The 20,772-nt window shown below is 35.2% G+C and overlaps 1 protein-coding gene across 9 annotated transcripts in view; it reads right to left on the reverse strand.

The window, feature by feature from the left end:
• The window catches only part of MCTP1 (multiple C2 and transmembrane domain containing 1), a 257,514-nt gene that overhangs the window by 90,944 nt on the left and 145,798 nt on the right, over positions 1 to 20,772 (reverse strand). For all 9 annotated transcript variants that reach the window (XM_085212694.1, XM_085212695.1, XM_085212691.1 and 6 more), the window contains 6 exons: positions 16,681 to 16,774; positions 5,133 to 5,235; positions 2,891 to 2,993; positions 2,425 to 2,526; positions 2,002 to 2,076; positions 74 to 193 (listed from right to left, as the gene is read on the reverse strand). In XM_085212694.1, the coding sequence (XP_085068820.1) occupies positions 74 to 193; positions 2,002 to 2,076; positions 2,425 to 2,526; positions 2,891 to 2,993; positions 5,133 to 5,235; positions 16,681 to 16,774 (597 nt within the window). The remainder of the gene's footprint in view (positions 1 to 73; positions 194 to 2,001; positions 2,077 to 2,424; positions 2,527 to 2,890; positions 2,994 to 5,132; positions 5,236 to 16,680; positions 16,775 to 20,772) is intronic.

Raw genomic sequence — 20,772 nt, forward strand, 5'->3', positions numbered from 1 at the left:
AGCACTGCATCATTTCTCAGTCTACAATGCAAATATGCAATGGTGATTAATAGCAATATAAGGAAGATCTTACCAAAAAAGCAGCAAGACTTCTTGGCGGTGAATCCCAATCAAAGCAACTGTTAATGTAGTAGGCGGCATTTATGAGCACCATGACACAACGCTTCATGCGAATGAAGTTTCTTAGTAGCAGCTATTAAAAAGATGAAAGAACAAAAATATTTCAAAACCCCAAAAGCTTCAGAAGAGGTTCATCCTAATAATATTCTCATTGTTAATTTGGGCAAAGATTGAAAAAAGCTGTCCGACTCAGACAAAGAGAACTACTTATAGACACCTGGAAGGGAGAGTTTTAGATAAATGTGTAAACTTTTATTTGTTGAATTTACTTCTAACTGATATACTGCTGTTCTCTTTACTTTCACAGTTTAGTGGCAGCTTGAGATTTTTAAAAAGCTGCTATAAACATCATGAACAATTTTGTTATCAGCATATGAGATTTTTATCGAGCAGGTGACACTGTCTCTACTCTTAAATATTTAGAAAATTCTCACCTTTCTTAAAAAAAAGATGCTGTAGGATGCTAACCTGAAACCATGCAAAATTAATTCTCTAAGATCAACTGTTTCCTTAACATCCAAATTTTCTCCACAACAAATTCTCACCACTTTGTGTGTTTAAGTGTTCTGTGAAAGTAACCTTAACTGCATGTACATCAAAATGAAATATAACAGGTTTACGTTTTAATTCAGGAAATTACCCATAAGTCTACCAGAATGGCAGAACATTTGATGAAAATAAATGTACACAACAAGTTATTCATTCAATTTCTGTGTTGAAGAGAATAGAAAATGCTGTATACATTATCTCCCAGAACTTTTGGGTCTTTTGAAATGCTATTGCATTACTGATATATAAAGAATTCTTTTTTTTTTTTTTTTTCCTCCTCTGGGTGTCAGTGTGGCGGGATATGCCATGTAAGTTAAAACAAAATAAAACAACACCTAAACAACACCTAAACAACAGTTGGATATTTAAAGTGTTTTCCTCCTGCAATCTTCAGAAACCATGATGCCATTTTCTCTTATGAAAGTGGGCAGAAGAATTAATCTTGAATAAAATGCCTTCCTGTTTCTTGACCGACATAACAGCGAAAAATACAGCTTTAGTAACATCAAAAAAGAGTAAAGAAAGAAATATTCTGCCTTCTGAATAATGTTAAGGAAATATATTGAATAGCTAATCTACAAATCATCCAGCAGACGATACAAATTATGGTCAGTTCTGCAAGTTTTTATCAAAATGAAAATCAGTTCAAAGACTTCTGACTTTGTTAATGAACAAAATACCTTATTGCTACAATTTAACCAAAAGCTCAGTTTTCCCATATAGAATAGATCATTCATTTTAGAAGAAAAATTTTAAATGAAGGTAGTTCAGATGCAGAAAAAGGTAAGATGTGTGTCTAAATAATGTTTAACAAACTATCAGTGGAAAGAGTATCTGGGAGAAAAAGAAACAAGGTCCACATATTTCTTACCCAGATAGCTCAGGTATAAAGAAAAGTTATAATGAGTTTTAGTTTGCCTCCAACGGGGATTCAAACCTTACTCCATGAACTTGTTTAAAATTTGGGATAAGAATGCTTAATGCCTCTCTACCATGCAGAAAAATGGAAGTCTTTCAGGTCAAGGTTAACAGCAAAAATTTATGCAAGACTTAGCTTACATGCACCTGCACTATAATCTGATATGTGTGGAACCTGATGTTTTGAACTGTGTTCTTATTCACTTATTTCACGGAATTTAAGTTGCAGTTTATAAAGAAGAGATACAATAAAACGACGTATTTTGTTTCTGCCTCATTCTACCTATCATATTCTTTTGTAAACAGGTAATGAAAATGTTATTCTTTACCCTCAGCAGTGCGATACCAGATATTTAGATGTGCACACTCGATATTGAGGCTTTTAGATAGGATTAGTGTTTCCTTACTCTTTACCTGTTTAGACAGTCTGTTTTCCTCTTCAATGTACTTCTGTTCTTTGGGCATTAAGGTTCGCAAGCTGGCTTTCACCTACGCATTAAAATGTATGTCAATATTTCAAGCTTACTTGCTTCTAACTAAAAGCACATGCTCCGACTTGCAAAAATTACAAAGTTTCAAAGTCACAGCTGCCAAGCCCAGGACACACAGATGCACACAGAGGCAAAGGCTGCTGCTTCGTGCATTAGCAGCAATAGTAGCAGTGGCAGCAGCAACAAAAAGAGTGGGTGTGCCAGGCAGTGGCAGAAGAGTATTCTATGGTATACATCAAGGTTTAGAGAAAATGAGGAATGACAGAAATTCTCTACAAATCGGGAACAAAAGCTTTCATGAAACTGAACTCTTTAGCAGTACAAAAAAGCCAAAGTTAAGACTTACAGCATTAAAAATCACATCTATTTCAAGATAGATGACCCCCTTTGTTGGCCCTGTCAGCTGCTTGTTTTTCAAGACGTAGGCTTTCTGTTCACCATTTTGAATCTGCAGGAAAAGGACATGACAGCCGTCTGTCTCGCGGTCTCCGCTGAATACCCCCCCCTGGTGACCCCTGACCCCCAGCTGCTGAAACTGACAGAGAACCCAAAACAACTGTGGCAAGTCTGACAAGTACCTGTTCATTACCAGGACCGAGTCTGTCAGGAAAAATTAACTATCATGGGATTCAACATGGCCGTGAATGGAGTATGTTAAAATTTTAGTGTTCTTATTACAGACCTTGGTTGAGAAATGACAGACACAGAGCTGCACATTTCCACCCCCCCCCCTTTTTTTTTTTTTTTCTTTTCCCTTCTCCTTCCTTCAGCAGGAAAAATACATAGCGGCGTGTCAAGTGAATGAAACTTACAGATAGCAGTGGTATCGCAACTTTGCCTAGAAAGTCAGCACTCCGATCGCGGTCCTCATCATAAACTGTCACTTCAAGCACCGAGTGGATGTCTTTAACATTGCTACAGAGGAAAAAGCAGACATGCAGGAGAGACTTCACCTACACCAGAAGTTACCAAGGACGAAAGTGCAAAAGGGTAGCAAAGCCAGAAAACCTTGTACTTTGTCAGGTCAAGGGCAGAGAGCAAAATTCAAGTGAATTAGGCATCCCTCTGTGCAACCCCAGTGCTCTCAAGGAGCTGCAGCAATTGTGTGCTCTGCAGGACTTTGCCAGAAGTTGTCTGAAGGATGTTGTTTTAAATTTCCTACCAGGTGCTAACAATGCATGAGTTGCAAAGGGAGCCAGCATATAGCAGTGCCGGGGATTTACCGTGGCAGACCAAGAGCCTTACAGCCATTCAAACACTGCTTACTTTCGCTGTAATTCCTACCGCAAATACTGTGCTATCTGCAGCTTCGTAAGTGAAAATAATCATCAGACACGTGAGCACATCCTCGTACAGAGAATGAGCTCTTTAATTTTAAAATCCTTGCTTAATTACAAACATACAGCAGTCATTACAACAAATTAGGAAAAAGCAATGGGAAGCAATGCGTTTTTCAGCTAGTTCTCTTCCTTGCCTGCAAGCCATTAAACACTCCACGAACACGCACAACGAACATCACAGTAAAATGCAGACTCTCAAGTGAAAAAATCACATTCCTTACAGTGAGAAAAGATACCAAAATTGTTTGAGAGAAGTCATCTTTGAATGAATTGATGATTCAGGAAAAAGGAATTTAAGGAGAGCACTTCAACTTCACTAAAGTATATATCTCCAGATAAACTGCATCAGTATTCCAAAACTATATGACAAATTTGAGAATAACTGATAAACATATAAGACAGGTAAAAACTTTCTTTTAAGGTAGTTTAAAGTTTTTCCATTTGTTTCCTGACTAGTCTTTTGTCCTCTATAAATCAGGCAGTTCCTTACATAGAGAACACCGTCAAGCAATGCAGGTTGATTACTCACTGGCTCTCTAAGTAGATAATTAAAAATAAATTAATGAAGAATTTAGCATGTTTGTACAGATATATAAAATGAGAACTATGTTAATAAGATAACGAGAAGTACAACGATTGTGAGATTTTTTCTTTTGTTCAGAGTTCATTCTGAGAGTCAACTGCAAGCAAGGCAAGGAGAGCTCTGGATGCCAAGTATACAAACAACAAACAGAGGAAACAAATACAAAGATTAAAGTCAGGCTGTGCTTTGAGATCAAGGACAAAACACAACACTTTCACTTATGATAAAGTTAGATAAATGCACACAAAGCTAAAGCCTCTACTGGTTTTGCTGTGGATTACTGGAACATTTCAGCAGCAGAGGAACCTACAGCTGATCTGTTTTCTGCTCAGTGATGTCACATTGCAGTTAGAGAGAAACTGGGAGAAAAATAAGGCAACAGAGAAAGAAAAGTAACAGGAAAAAATAACATTTTGTTGGTGGAACACTTTTTCCTACTTTATTAAAATCTTTAACTGTCTTCAAATTAACAGAGGAAAAAAACAGTTACTGTATTACTTCCCAATAAACTGAACACTTAAGACAGCATTTTGCCCAATAGCAGCATTGCACTATTACGATGTTAGAACACATTGTGAGAAATGCAGTTGGCAAATGGAAATAACGACTTCAGACAAACATAAAAGACCATAATTCTGAAAAGTATGAATGCATTTAAAATACCTCCTTTTTCATAGTTTTCTAGTGTTTACTAAAATTACAACATTGTAGCAGAGATAACAAAATCCTTTCTTTCTCACACAAATCTTCAGGGTCAAAATCACTGCAGTTCTTCAAATTTCCATTAAAGACTGCAGAGTCCAGAGTGTTTAGCATTTCATGTTGCTGGCTCACCAGACACAGATTTTACTTCTTTCTTTTTTTTTTTTACTTTTAAAATTATACATTTTTTTATATTTTAAAAGTTTCAAAGTTTATATTTTTTTCATGTTTTTAATTCTTAGACAAGTATTCACCTGTTTACTTCAAAGACAGCAGTATGACTGCTTTCACTGGGATCAGCAGAAAGTATATTTGATCTACACATACTTTCTCTTCAAAAAAAAAAAGAAAAAAAAAAGATAGAAGAAAAAACCACAAATGAAACCCAAAATAAAAAGAATCAAACTTTTACAAAACCCAAACACCTACAATGTGAAGATCTTGTTCCATTCTGGGTTGAGGTTCTTGTAGACGGTATGTGTCAACAGTCTGTCATTGTTCAGTTCAACTACACAAAATGGGTCACTTTTACCTATTAAGAGAGAATTTGGAACAAATTTTATGAGCTGAGAAAACTCACTGTGAGCAACTTTAAAATCAAGATTACTTGTTCTTCTAAGCTGTTTTTTAAATCACTCAAAAATTAATTCAGGTATGTCTTATGATGATGTTAAATATAATACAGATCATAACAGAGTCTTCATTCCTGTAATCTATTAACATTTATCACTAAAACAACATCTTTTTGTGACGGCAAAAGGCAAGAGGAGGAAAAGGAGAGAAATGAAAAAATTGCTATAGTGTTTTTGATTATCAAAACCAGCATGTTCCCAAAAGGTGCCAGGCACCCTTCTGAGACAGCTAAGAGAATTTTTATCATGCCAAACCTATGTGACTGGAATGATAACATAATTAGATGATTTTTATATGTTGGAAGTTTATTATTCCAAACTATTTGTAATAACATAGCATCGATGGTACTTATCCAAAGATTACTATGCCCTACATGTTTCATGCTGTACAAATCTTTTTCTCAAAATCAAAAAGTCTTAATGACAGTCTCAGATAAAAGCCTAACACCTGAGAAAATAGGCAAGTACAATTAAGCAATGAGACAATATCAGCTGGAATGGTGGGTTGTAGTTTCAGCACAACAGAGGCTCAAACATGGTTGAGATTTTTGTATACATTAATGCACAATGAAGTAGCTTTGCATATATTTACAAGAAGGTCCCTCAGCATGAAAGCCAACACATGAGAAAGTATGAAAATACTGCTTTGAAAATTTAATACACAGGTAACGGAAACAACATACTTGCCTGGGTATTGAAGTTGTTGGTTTGGCCTTTTTTTTTTTTTTTATATAAAGGGAAAGGAAATGTATCTGGGGAATGCCTCCAAAATGTGTGGCAGCTTAGAGTCATTACTTCCACAGAGCTGTACTCAACTACCAGTCAAGCAGACAGCAAGAAAAACCACTCTTATTAGAAGTAGGAGAAAGATGTAGAAGTCACACTAAGCTTTTTCTTAGATATTCTCAACAGCAGGGTTTGTATTTGGAAAGGAAAAGAAAGCAATTTGACATATGAATCACATGCTTAGCAACAGTTTACCTGTGTAAAAAGGGAGTTCTCCAAAGAGGGAAGAAGCAAAAGAAGAGAAAGATTTCAAGGGCATCCCTGAATTTTCCTGGAGGGAAGGGTAAGAATGTATAGATCTGAGGAACAGCTATGATGGAAGGAGCAATCATGAAAACATGAGGAATCATAGTGTGAAGACAAATGCAGTAAAGAGCCATTAAAGGGAATAAATCATAGTGCGGAGTAACATTTTAAACTATGGCAGCAACAACGATAACTGTAAATGCTGGCCAAGACAGAGGGATGCTCTCTCTCTTAGTTTGATTTCATCCAATAGCTGAAAGGAACAATCTGATGCTTGCTGTTTTACTATTAAACCAATTAGCAAAATGAAACCATGAGTTTCATTCACAACCAGTATGCTACTGAACACTGTACACTGATCATGCTTCTAGCCTGGCTGACTTCTGTGTCTGACATTTGCCCTCAGCACAGAACACAAGTGTATGTATTATTTTCATTTAAGGCTACAAAGCTGAAAAATATATTGCTGCTCCCAGAACCCAAACAAGCTTTTTTCTGTTGGAAATTAAGAACTGAATTGCATATTACATAGTGCATCACTCTTGTCTCTGGACTTTATTTGGGTGGCATTGCTGAAAAGGTATTGACTGTTGGCATTGGCCTTCCACAGTCAAGTCTAGCAACTGCATTTCACAGTGTCTTTGATAATTCCGTCACGCTATGTCATGTATCAATAAGAAGCTATAAATTGATTAGCTCAACGGGGCTACATTAATGATATTAAGAAGGCATGTAATTTGTTTCATACCTTATACAAATGACAATGAAATCAATATTTAGACAAAACTGTCCAGGAGTCAAATCTTCCAAACTGCAATATTGATTCAGACCACATCAGAGGTTAATGTGCATATTATTAACTTTAATGACAAAGAATAATTGTTTTAAACACACTGTGAACTACAGTTAGAAAAGATGTTTACCTTTTCCAGAACACAGAATTCACTGAATCTGTCCCATTAAACTTGAAAAAGGATTAATTCCTTAGTCACTGTAACAACAACACAAGAAGAAAAACCGAACAACAAAAACCAAACTACTGGTAGTTACAGTAACAAGGCAAAACTGACCAAAAAAAAAAAAAAAAAAAAAAAAAAAAAGTGAACTGAGTGTTTTTATTTACTGCTTCAGTCATACAGAATAAAATGCACTGGAGTGTCTAAAAGCAGAATCTGGGAAAAAAAAAAGTCATTTAATTAGGTGCATTTATTTTCTGTATCTGTTGACATGCACTTTTTTAATGATTCTCTATAAATTTATGAGTATCAATCCATTTAAGAATGCTAAATATAATGCATAATTAATCTCAGAAGTCCTTGATAAACCGAAGACAAACAGTTTTCAGAAACGAAAGAATCATTCTCTCATGCTCACCTTTTCAAGTAGTTTACCTATCTGCCCAATTAAGTGGGAATAGTTTGAGACCAGTGTTGACAAAAGGAAGTATTGTGAAAAGATATATGCAAAGGCTCAAATACCATGGTTTGCAAGTAGAATTTTCCCTGCTATGAAATCTGTGCTAAGGCATACTGCTTTAACCATAAGAGAAGGCTATGAAGTTCCCACCTGCAAGGCCTTTCACTACTGCCTATAGGCGCTTTGTTTGTAACTAAAAAATGCAAAACTAAACTGAGTATTGGAAAGAATACTCTTAGATGACATGTAAAACATATGGCATATGTGAACATTATTTGGATACCAACACAAGTATGTGAACATGACCAAGAAAGACAAGGCCTAAGAAATGTAGAAGTGCTTGATGAAACTCACATCCATCATCCTTCAAGTTTTCATTATTAGAAATAACAACTACAGTCTTACCTCTCACTGATAGCTATGGCAACCAGTCACATTGCAAGAGTCTAAAGTAATGGGACCATTACTATTGAAAGCCTTAAGTAAGCAATAATACATTAAAAGGCGATGTCCTTAGATTTGCTTAGTCTCCAGGCTCAGGAAATCCAGGAACTTACAACATATAATCATCATTGGGTTATTGCCAAACCAGTATCTTAAATACAACGTATTTTAATCAAGCCATGCAACTTTTGAGTAGTTAATGAAGCTGGCAATTGAAAAAAAAAAAAAAAAGAAAAAAAAAAACATAAACCCTTTCTATTTCTGTATTAAAGAAACGTGTTCAGAAATGTACCTACCTAACAGTCCCAAAAGTACACACTAAAACTTTCAATTAGACTTGAGCTGCCTAAGCTCAACTACATCACTCTAAATTGTATCATTATCACAAGTATGTCCTCTACTACAAACTGAATCACAACTGTCATATATCACCTTGTATCATCTGTCACATGTCAAGAAATTTTACCCAAACCTGTGTGTCTAGTGAGGTTGCTATAACTAGCTTCCTAGTCTGTGCCCTTCAGAGGATTTCAACTTCTGATTTGATGACTTCAGAGGTACTTAAGTTTATTGATCAGAATGATATCCACAAACTGCATCCAAATATAGCCCTTAATGCGTGTGCTTAGTGCTGTGCAAGAAATGATAAGACCATTGCCTGGCACTCACACATTACAGCATGCTCCCAGCATGACTGAAACCAGCAGTTATGATTCTGAGTAATCCTATGACCTCAGTGGGACTAATCACTATTATGCCTCGCGCTGTTTGTAGGAATTCATAAAATGAGTAGGTAGTAAAACCAGTGAAGTACACCTTCCCAGTGACTGAAATCAAACCTGCAGTAAACCTCAGTAAGTCAAACAAATCTCATTAATCCACTCAGTTACTGTAATGTCACGTGCTTTTTGAACTCTACTTGTAGAGTTCTAAAGGCTCCTAAAATGATGGAAATAAATTGCTAATTTAAATAATCCTCATAGTAATCTATGAAAGAAATCAGCCTGTATTTTGATGGATCATTCTCACTCTTTTTTCTCCTTTATTCATTACAGACTCATACTCCCAGAGAATTACACCCAGAAGGTATTGCACTTCATACTGTAAGCTCCTGCTTAAAAAAATTAAAGAACTACTTGTCTTTTGAAGCTTCCCACTTTATTTATTATACCACAGATTGCAACTAGTTTGACAGATATCCATTTTGTGCAATGCTGTATTACATTTAATGTTTCAGCAGTCAGCAAGACCTGAGTGCAAACTGAGATTGCTGCACTTAGATCTACATAAACTATTTTACTTTCTGCAATCAGCAGTGAGTCCCTTACATTGAACACTATAAACACAGGAAGTCCTTGGCTTCATTATCAGGAGTGCAGAAGGATGGGAATCGCAACAACTTTTTTCTCTTTAAAGGATATGCAATACACTTTTTTTACTATAAAAAAGACTGAAGTAGTGACAATGTTGAATTACTTCTCAAAATACTTAGAAAATGAAAACAGTAAAACCCCAAACTACTTTATCTTCTGACTCGTTTTCCTCAAGCAGCTACAGCACCACATTATCTAACAGTTCTGTTGTGTTTTACAGCTAGGGAAGTTTGGGAAATGACTGTTTCACAAATTCAAAGACCACTGTATTTCCACATTCCTAGATAAGCAGGTTTGTTATGCTCTACCTAATTAGCAAGCACAAAAGATGTTAGGTAACTTGCAAACACTTAAGCACTGATGTTGTATGCCTAATAGAAATCTAAGTAGTGCATTCATTTCAGAGACACATGTTGTTGTAACCCATCTTCAGGGCTTGAGGTGATGTAAAGTTTCTATCCAGGCTCTATACAATGTCAACCCCAGTGGGCAACAGGTCCAGCCAAAACAACAAAGTGAGTTTCACCTTCAGTTCAACTCCCAGAGTAACACTTTTTCTCACCATGGATTGAATGATGCAAACAATTCAAATGCTAGTATCTTATAGAAGACAATACATAAATGTGTAAATGACATATAAATGCATAAAAAGGAACTTTAACTGAATGTTAGAGTTCCCAAATTGCAATACAAGATGATTTGTATTTAAGGTCAAATTAAACATATGTGCGTCCTTTCAAGAGTCTCTGAGGAACAGAGATATCCAACAAAATGTTTTGTTTCCTGGTAGACTATCTTCCGAATAAAAATATTCCCAGTTGTTCTTGAAAACAAGAACGTCAACTTGACATTATTAAACTTCAGTGCTTACTTTCTGGCTCCACTTGTAATCAAATTATTTCCCTTAATCAATAGCTATCAGAGCTAAAATTTGCATTTCTTGTTTATCATGCTTTGTACAACTTAAACTCTGATGTTCTTTGATTACAAAACTCTCCAGAAGATCACGTCAGCTATATATATTGTAAAAAAAAAGAGACTATAGTAATCAGACATAAGGCAACATCCATATTTTGTGCAGTAAAATAATTCCCTGTTTTAGGCAGGAAAAAACACCTATGCATAGTTATTAACGTTATGCCATTCTGTTTTCAATCTTCGAGAAATCAGCTTGTAGTAAACAAAATTTTAAAAAATAATCAAACCATCACTCATCATGCAGATTGTTTTTTTCTTAGTCAGAGCTGCCATGGACTCTCAGAAGTAACTACCACTGATGTAATTGCTTTCCAGAGTAGATTCAAGCCAAGAAGCATATGGCAGATCTACTTGTCCTCTGAAAAACCTACTGCAATTCATAAAGATTAACTTGCAAGGACTGCAGATAGCATGGGGCTAGATCCCTATCAACCCTGTGGAGACGCTTCTACTCCATCTATAAAAAGCACACATTGATTGAAATTCAAAGTCACAAATCATTTCCTAATTTCATTTTTTAACATTTTCTCAAAAGAAAAGAAACCATGTGGCAGATCAAATATAGATTAGAATCTAACATTTATCTGTCATTGATCAGTCTACTAGTTATATAAACTGGTAGAAACCAGCTCCAGCATATGCTAGGCTATGAATTGTTTTTAAGCAGGCCGCCAGTAGACTATCAGCTTTATTCTGGACTAAGTATTTGTCTGTCAATCAAATTACAATATCAAAATGGAACTACATTCAGAAAGACTAATAAAAATATTTTGGACAGTCTAAGGATTTAATAGTAGATTTCAATTCCAGTTGTATTTCAAAAAGCCAAGCTCGTAGGCCATAATTCACAAAGTTCAACCAAGTTTAAGTTGGTTATGAAAGCTGAAATATCGTTTGAATATTTCATTGGTTATTAAGGTTCTTCCCTAATGCCAGCCATGCCTGTCCAAGTGTGTCCCTGCAGTCAAAAAAATGCCTTTATTTTGGGGAAAGACAAGACAAGACACCCAGTTCATGACTCTGGGGGGCAGTGCCACTCATGCAGACGCTAATGTCACTAATGTTGTTCCAAGATCCCTGCCAGCCAGCTGCCTGCAACAGAGCAGTCAGTCTGACCTTTGGCCAGAAGGAGGAATGGCTCAATAGCATGAGAAGCTGCCTTATCTAATGGATTAAGCACAGGACCCAAGCCAAATGCCAGCTTTGACAAGGACTTGCTCTGTGGGCCTTAGTTGAGTCAGTTAACCTTTCCTAGTTTTCCATCTTTAAAGTGGAAATGATAATTCCTCTTCAGCAATGTTGCTGCAATCATGTTGCAATGGTCTGATTTCATAAATGCTGAAGGCATCTTACCAAGCAATTCAGTGCAGTGCCATAACCACTCTCAACTCATTTCCACAGAATATTTAAAGAAAATCAGATACATGTTAATAATTACAAGTATTTTTCCTGGATATTTAACTCTAAAAGGTAGTTTTAATAAAAAATATCTTTTAAATTCTAATTTTACCATTAGTAACTTAAAACTGCTTCTTTCAGTAAGAAAAAAAAAAAAAAGGTAGTTTTGCAGTACATTATATTGGTTGGTTATATTGTCTTCAGGTAAATGTCACAGGATCAGATGAGATTTTATTTACCCCAAACTACTGCCTATCTAATAGATTTAATTATTTTGTGAAGATAATTCAAGTGTACATTAAATTCTAAATGCACTAATCGACAGAGCAAATTGCTTTTGGAAACATATTTCCAATGGGTCTCTGAATTTATTCCTTCTATTTTATATGTAAAGGCTTCCGTACCTTTTTGAATTTAACATTTGTGTACATCATTCTGACATTTGTTAGCATTTGAGGAACAATTTCCAAGACTATTTTTGCACGCAACATATTAGGACATTTTAGTAGAACAGATTTTAGAAAAATCATTTACATTCTGTGCGTTTAGCCATCTTGGTGTCTTCATTCTACTTTCAAATATTTCAATCAAAATTTTAACATGGGATTTACTTAGAAAGAAGGCTGAATATCATTTTCATGCAAAAAAATAAGACTCACTTTCTATGCTTGCTTCTTTTCTTCAAAGGTGAAGAAACCTGAACTGGTTTTGACTGCAAACATAAAAATCACTGAGCTCTTCAATAAAATCTGTCTCAAATATCAGGTTCTGAAATCCCAGTACCCCCAAAAAATGCAGACATCAGACTAATAACAAGGTCAGAAATACAAATAAATTAACTTCTAATGAAGGCTGGAGACACAGTAATCAAAGTGTTAAAAATTCATTTCATGCACATCTCATCTGCCTCTTAGCTGATATTTATCACATAATTCTGTGAGAAAGTAGAGGCCTAAGATGCTCCAGATAAATGTCTCAATTAATTGTACAGAGGTAGCCCTCTTTGAGCTGAACCAGAGCTGTGAGCTCTTTATTAAAAGCACTATTCTGTAGCCTGTAACCTTGTTCCTTGACTCCTCTCTAGTTTCCAATTTAAACAAGTCCCCATGCGGCCCGCTCTAAAGGGCTTTGTCTCCCTGTCATTGTTAAGAGAGCCGAGGCATCCTGGAAGTGTGAAATCAGACCTCATGAGCTGAACGGTTCCCCAGGGAACGCCGGACCGCGCAGAAGGTCAAAGTCATGGGCTGGACCATCTGAAAGCGTCTGATCGCCGGTCTGTGACACAGCAAGCAGGGTGGGGGTGGGCAAGGGGCAGGCAAGGGGGCTAGAATGGAACATGTCTTAATTAAAGCCTGAAGACAGCAAAACAAACTGTTTTCCAGGCTGACTGTCACAAGGAGCTCAGATTTTGCTCTGCTAATGAATCTGAGTTGCTAACTATTATTCTTCAAAATAATAGGACGTGTACTGACGTTGATAAAACCTGTAGCACATCTTTTCCCACCATGCTTCCTTCTCATCATTAACAATGTGGAGCTTTTTATTTCACATTATAAGGAAAAGAATAAATGTATATGTATAGGAGATGCAAAAAACTTTTTAAACAGATTATGTATTAATTTCAAAGGTCAACTGACATGATGAACCCACTATATATTTTATGGCATTATCAGAATACTTTCTAATTTAAAATTTCTTCATTATAACCATATATGAAATTATGCCAGGCTGTATGTTTTCCAGAGGACCAATAACGGAACAAGGGGAGAGGGAAAAGTACAACTCCTTTTATCCAAGGTTATAGGAAGAAAACAGCCTGGCACCAAATGGCTTCAACACAAAAGCTTCCTTCTCAGGAAGAGAAGAAAATATAAATAAGTATAGTCAATAATTTAATTCCATTTGTTAGATTATGGTTTCAAAACAAAAGCCATATAAAAATATATACATTTTATATATACATGAACACCTGCTGCAACCAGAATTTCCAACAGAACATCATTTTGTTTGGATGGCAACCCTAGCATTATGTTTTGACATTAGAAAGAATGATCTTGAGATACAATTTTCCAGGTATAACATCCTGATAAACCAAACAGCACTCTTCAACGCCCTGGTCCTGCCAGAGGCCCTGTGTTTCAACTCCCTCGGAAGCCAGGGAAAGGCTTCAGGCACCCATCAGGAACCTCTCATCCTTCCACGGTAATCTGTTTCCCAGGAAAGTCACTTCTTTACAGGTAGGTTGGGTAGAAAGGACTCTCACTTGGTGTTTTTCTCATATATTTTTCAAGCCCATTAATGACACTCTTATACAGCACTCCATTTGCAGACTGCTAATCACCATTTTCTCACCTGCCCACATCTAAACACAGAAATTTCAGTCTGCTGTGGCATCTTTTTCAAGTCATTTGTGTATATGTGGGAGCTGAAAACTGAGACCTTAACCAGTATCCTTAATCTCTTTTTCCTCTTTTTTATTTTCCTCTCTCCCCCTCTCATCCTCCCTCTCTTTTTTAAAGATTTGTATTAACCTTAATGATTTGAATTGCACTGTCCAACACTGGGCTATTGACACAGAACTCAACTATCAAGAGTTTATTAGAGCCTTAACTGAAGTGACCTACTGTAGTAGTGTTCAGCTAAACAAGGCTATGGGCTTTCTCTATAAAGAGGAATTGAGGGTTTCATTAAAAAGTAATTTGTGCTTTTTAGTCATTCATTCAACAGGAGACTCAATTGTTCTTTATTCACACAGAGTTAATACAGTATTACAATGCTTCTCAATGAATGTACCGTAACAAAAGAAAAAATTCACATTTTTAAAGGAATTTATGCTTATGCTTAATGATGGAATATTGTGAATTTTGAAAATCCATTCAGCTCAAACTTGCAAATGTTTGCTCACTGCTTCATATGAAAAGATTTCTGAAAGTGAAATGGGGCATATGCAACAGAAAGGAAACAGAGCAAAACATACAAGAACTATACAGGCGCTTCAGCTTTTCAGACTCAAAGGGAGGCACAAGATAAACTGTGAAAAAAAGATGTATTAAGAGAGCAAACTATGCCTGAGCTTTTACTCACATAAACCAATCTTTAGTCACATAAGTCATACTACTACTGACAGCATTTTCTACGCTGACTAGTAATTACTGCTCAGTTCTATAAAGGAGAATGGGCAAGCTTTTTTTATAATTTTTGCAAACATTTTCTGACAGTCAGCAAATGACTACTTAGAATAAATTGTGAATATTCCTCCTCAAAGTTTAACCTGAAATCATCTGTACACATTCACATAAATTAATTTCATTAAAACCATTTGTCCTCCTTTCGAAATATCAAGTACTATTACCTGAACTATGCAAGCATTTATCTTGTGTTTGAATGCACAGCCTTTTTAAAAAGCATATATAATGCATAATGCTAGTGAACAAAATACTCAGGACACGAGCAAGATATTGAGTGTTCTTTCCAGTCTTCCTCACTGTCACTCTAAATATAATACCTGGAAATTTTTGGTAGCGCTCTCTACATCTTTAATTGAATAAAATGTATTTCCAAAAAATCTGTTCAACCAGCACAAATGACATGTTGATCTGGAAAAGTTGAAGACTGAACGAGGTCAGGGACTGAATTATCCCATTTGCCCCTGAATAACTTAATCTCTCTCTCTGTTCAGACCACATTGGATTATAAGGTCAAAGCAGAGTTAGGAATCTTTAGAAGCATTTCTCCAACCTCTCTGAAAATAGAATCTGTTATTTTGTGTGCCACAAACTGGAAGATCAGTTTCAGCAATAAAATGTTTATTCTGTTGCCTTATATAAGAAAAAGGAAATCTACTCATGCCAATTTGCACAAAACAATTAAAAAGTTATTATCTTGCTATGTATCTCTATCTGTTCATGTAGCAGAACATTTATGTTCAAATTGCACTCAAACTATGTTAGGATAGTTTGCTTTTTACTTTCCTTTCTTTAAAAAAGATGGCTATTTTCTGACACAGGACAAATTCACTTTGCTTCACCCAACTTATGCAGTATGACTGTGATTCTACTTTCAGGATGCAACTTCAGTATTTCCAAGGAAACACAGCTGGTATGGCTGAAATAATTTTTTTCTTTGTTTTGAAAAGACAAATGGGGTTAAATTATTCCATCAGTCCATAATTTAAAATAGAAAAAAAAATCTTATTTCCCTTCTTAAGCAGACAAGCACTATAGTTAAAGGAAACTTAACATTTGTTTGAAGAATTTGAAACCAAAGAATAGCCTTGCTAAGTATCTGACAGGGAACAATTACTTTGGCAAAAACTTCAAAGTTGTATTCATATGTGACAATTTCCATTTGCCTTTTCTGTTGCATTTTGCTCTAATTTTGAATATTTTGTATTTTTATATCCACTAGAAAAAGAAATCTGGAATATATATCTCATGCAATTTTTTGCAGAACCTTTGTTGGAGAAAAATGCATATTTCAGCCTTCTCAGCAACAACCTATGTTAGACTCTGCTAGCATTAGAATGACTTGCTGCCTTGCTTACAAGTTTTGTTTTTATGTCTGATGATTTTTTAATGAGGAGAATGTGAGACACAGCAAGCAGACAATAAGAATTGCATAATCTTCTGTTTCAAATATATTTTTCAATCTGTAAAAAGGCCCAGTATTGATATTTACAGTCACAGAAACTAAAGGAATCCTTGCCTGTAACATCAGCTGCCATCAATGCTTCTGCTCGAATGACTTTTACCTGAAGAAATCCCACATCCTTCATGTTATGAAACATCCTCATTGGACTCTGAAAAAATAAAAAATAAAAAAATAAAAAATTGTATAATTCTAAATTGCAAAATAAAATTAAAGCAATATTGATAGTATCTTCCTTTTTTTAGATGTAAGTCAGAGTACTTCTAACGCGCCCATACTTTATCATACTACTTTCTGAAGAACATATAATTCTGTTTCTTTCAGTATTTTGCCATTTCAACATACCAATCAAAAACACAAATGAAAAATTATGAAGTAATTAAACATACTAATTCTTCTGACTCAAACTCTTATAGTGAACTGACCATCAGAATTATATTATGTATCAGGGTGTTAATAAAATTAATACAAACTGTACAAACAGTTTTTCCTCTCCCTGGTTACTTCTGTGTAATCTGTGTTCATATTTTCTCTTTGATAGCTCCAATAATATTAAAAATGAGTTGGGACCAATATTATTTTCATTGTACTTGATCATTATACGTAAGCCTGCATGCAGCATGTATGCAGCAAGTAATATGAGCAAATACAAGAGACTATTCTAGCAAGTTAATAATCCTTATAACAATCACAGGCAAAAAAGACTGAAAAACATACACAAGAAGATAGTTCTATTTACATGGCAAAACGTTTTTACTATAATTTTTTTCTTCTACCATTAGTTTCTTCAATATCCATATTTAAAAAAAGTGAAGAAAAAATAAAGAGTAGACTAACAATTGGATTTACACACCCTGTATTGTTTTAGAAAGCTGCTTGGAAACTGCATTCTGTTTTATTTTTTCAAATGCCTAAGTGTAATAATCTGGGAATACTGCAGCATCTGAGTATGTTATGCCAAAATTTTTAACATCTGACTTTAAATATGATATAAAAGTCGTTGAACTTCAAAAGCTGAAACACCAAATAGCATTTTGATTATGCAACCAATTAACAGCAAATTTTACATTATTGTTTACTTACTTCATAACCTATGAGAGAAGATCCAAAAGGGGAATCTAAAATTACATTTTAAAGTACACTTTAAATCATATATTTTGTCAAATTTTTAAGTTTCTACAAGTCTTGTAAATGAATGGTATCACCTATCCTTATTTCTAAGCATTTTAACATCTAAAATATTAGAAAAGGCCACAGGCATGCTGTGCAATTTTTTAATTAGTTATGTGAAGATACAGCAGCATTTGAAGCCTTTTCTACTGCTGCTGTGGTCTAGATTCCTAGAATATGCAACCATCAGGTAAAAACGAAGTTAAAATTCTGAAATACATCATAAGTCAAAACTGACTGTTAAGGAAAAACAGAATAACATCACTTATCTGAAAATCACAGCTGCTGCTTAAAGATAATATCAGATTTTGCAAAAAATGGATATGTTTATGTATAGATAACATACTCATTAAAATGTTAGACATATAACACACATTCCTATATTTCTGTTAATAAGACAATTGTAGCAGTCAGATCACACTTTGATATTTATTTCACAAGCCCTATTTGACTACTTATTGTTTATAGTGAAGGTCTGACCTTGGTATCCTGAATCCAGTTAAGCGCAGTATCACATATGCAGAATACATACAAATATACACACGCATGTTATCACAGCATAATCGTTTACAGTTTTTAATTGTATTTAGTATGCTTAACATCAGAAATAAGGCTTAAAACTACTGGTAGTCAGCTTCAATCAGCACACACTCAATCCTCTGCTTATGTGCTTACACACAAGCTGAGAGTGGCAGAAGTGGTGGTACAGATAGCAGTGCTACAATTCAAAAGCATGCTGGCACTGGCACCATCTCTCACAACAATAATGATCAAGGTTTAGAAGCTTCTTATCAGGGCTTGTACTGTAACAGATAATTCTCCTCTAATACCAAGATGGAAGTGAAAGAAATTTACAAACAGGTTCTCACATTTTACCCAAGTTTCTGAAAAACCAAAACAAACAGCTCACTTCAGGAAGAAAACAAAGCAAAAACCCGAACATGGATCAAGAGAAACAAACAACTGCTCCCCTTCCAGCAAACTGTACTGAGGATTTCCCCAAGAATACACCCTGCAAAATGCACATTCTGGGGAAAAAAAAAAAAAAAAAAGGGGGGAAAAAAAAAGCACTGGTACTGTATTTCACTTCATTACCTTAGTTAACATCCCACAAAACAATTATTTTTGAACTTCAGTTTTAGAGATTCAGTAACTTTAGATTAATTTATCATAAGCCGCGATGGTTGAGACTAGCGAAATTGTATACAATGCTACTGTAGACTCTGGAAGAAGCAAATAACTTTAATATATTACTTTAAATATGTAACTTTAAGTAACAATTTATCAGATGATACTCTGTTTTATTTACGATTAATGCTGAAGGTCTCAAAAACTGTATGGTTTCTGAAGCCTGAAATTTCCATAGCAGAGGAATCTGTGATTTGCAGTGAATCTTTTCAGCCCTCAATAGATGGGAAAAGATTGAAATGCTCTGGAGATGGGTCCTCTTTATTTTTTTAATGAAAGGCTGTATAATATATTTTCTGTATGGCTGCAGCAGCTGTCAGGGAGAGCATCTCAGTTCAGCTCTATTATGGGAGAAGCAATACCCCATCCTATGGCATCGAGATACACTGAGGGGCCAGTACTGATTGACAGCTTGTCACCATGACGTCTTATTCCATCTCTGTTATGGAGAAAATTAATGTCACACCACCAGCCTTATGACTCGCTGTCATCTTAGAACTGCTCACCTTTTATCAATGCTCTAAATAACATTTCAAGCCCATCGTCTCACGGTGGACAATCTGGTCAAGGGACATTAAATCGGATGACTGTGAAATGTCATAATAAAAATGGAATGCTAACAACTTCTTCTCTAAACTAGCTCCTCTGGTTTTTAAACTGTGACAAGGGGGACTGTGGGTTCAGCACACCCGTTCTGAAAAGGTCATACAATCTCTCTTGGTCTGTACCCATTAATGCGCCCCCTTCCTCACCCCAAAAGGAATTAATCTTTTCAGACAATTGTGGTAAAATAATGGTTCAAACAGTAATGCCTGTTTAATTTGTAAGGCTCTGATGTTCAGCTACAAATGGTTAAATGACAGTAATAGAGTCATTTTCCAAGGCTATTTGATCTGATGGTAAGGTCAGCTCATTAACTGTTTTTGGCTGTGGAAAGGGTGCAAAATATATTTCTCCAATAAAATCTAGATTTTTTAAGAGAAAAATAAGCCCAAAATACAGAGGATGAATGGAAATAGTACATCTTGCTAATTGCAGATTCATTTTTTTAATCTGCGCTGAAGGAGATATATGAATAGTAGAGATAAATCAAACATCAGTGAAAATAAACTATTTGAATTTTGCTAATCCTTGTCGTCTCTTTCTGCTGCTGTCCATAGGTCATTTTAATAAAAACTGTAATATTTTTCAAAAAGGACGATGTAATTTTCAAAAACATATAATGAGAAATTCCTTCTATTGCGATACGAACATCCTCCAAAAAAACCAAACCTTTTCAAAACACACACATTACTGTAAATATAAGAAAAATGACACACATCCAAAAATGTGGGAGAAAAGGAAATAAATAGATCCATCTTATGCTTTACACTGGGGAGGAAAAAAAAATAAAAAAGTATTTATGAAAACTGATTAATAATACAGTTATAACATGTTGCTATATTGCTTCTAAATTATCTAAACCATCAGTATCACTTGACTCTCATCGCATCTTCCAATAGCATAATCCACAGAAATATGGTATTGTTACATCCGGTAGCTAGAAGTACGTCACCTCAAAAATCCATCCACCAGAAATTTATTATACTTCTAAGGATCTACTCTGACAACCACAAGCTGTGTTGGTGGCTTCCCAAATATGAAATAGTTCTCTTAATTGCAATTATTTTTCAGAGATTTTGTGAAATACTTTAGTTCTCAGTCGGTTTAGGAATATTATGTTTAGCCTCACTAAGTCACCTCTATTAAACTGTGTTTATGGTAATACTATTGGTGTATGGGTTGTACAAG

The sequence above is a fragment of the Meleagris gallopavo genome, chromosome Z (genome assembly GCF_905368555.1).
Source record: "Meleagris gallopavo chromosome Z, MGAL_WU_HG_1.1, whole genome shotgun sequence".
NCBI classification, from domain to species: Eukaryota; Metazoa; Chordata; class Aves; order Galliformes; family Phasianidae; genus Meleagris; species Meleagris gallopavo.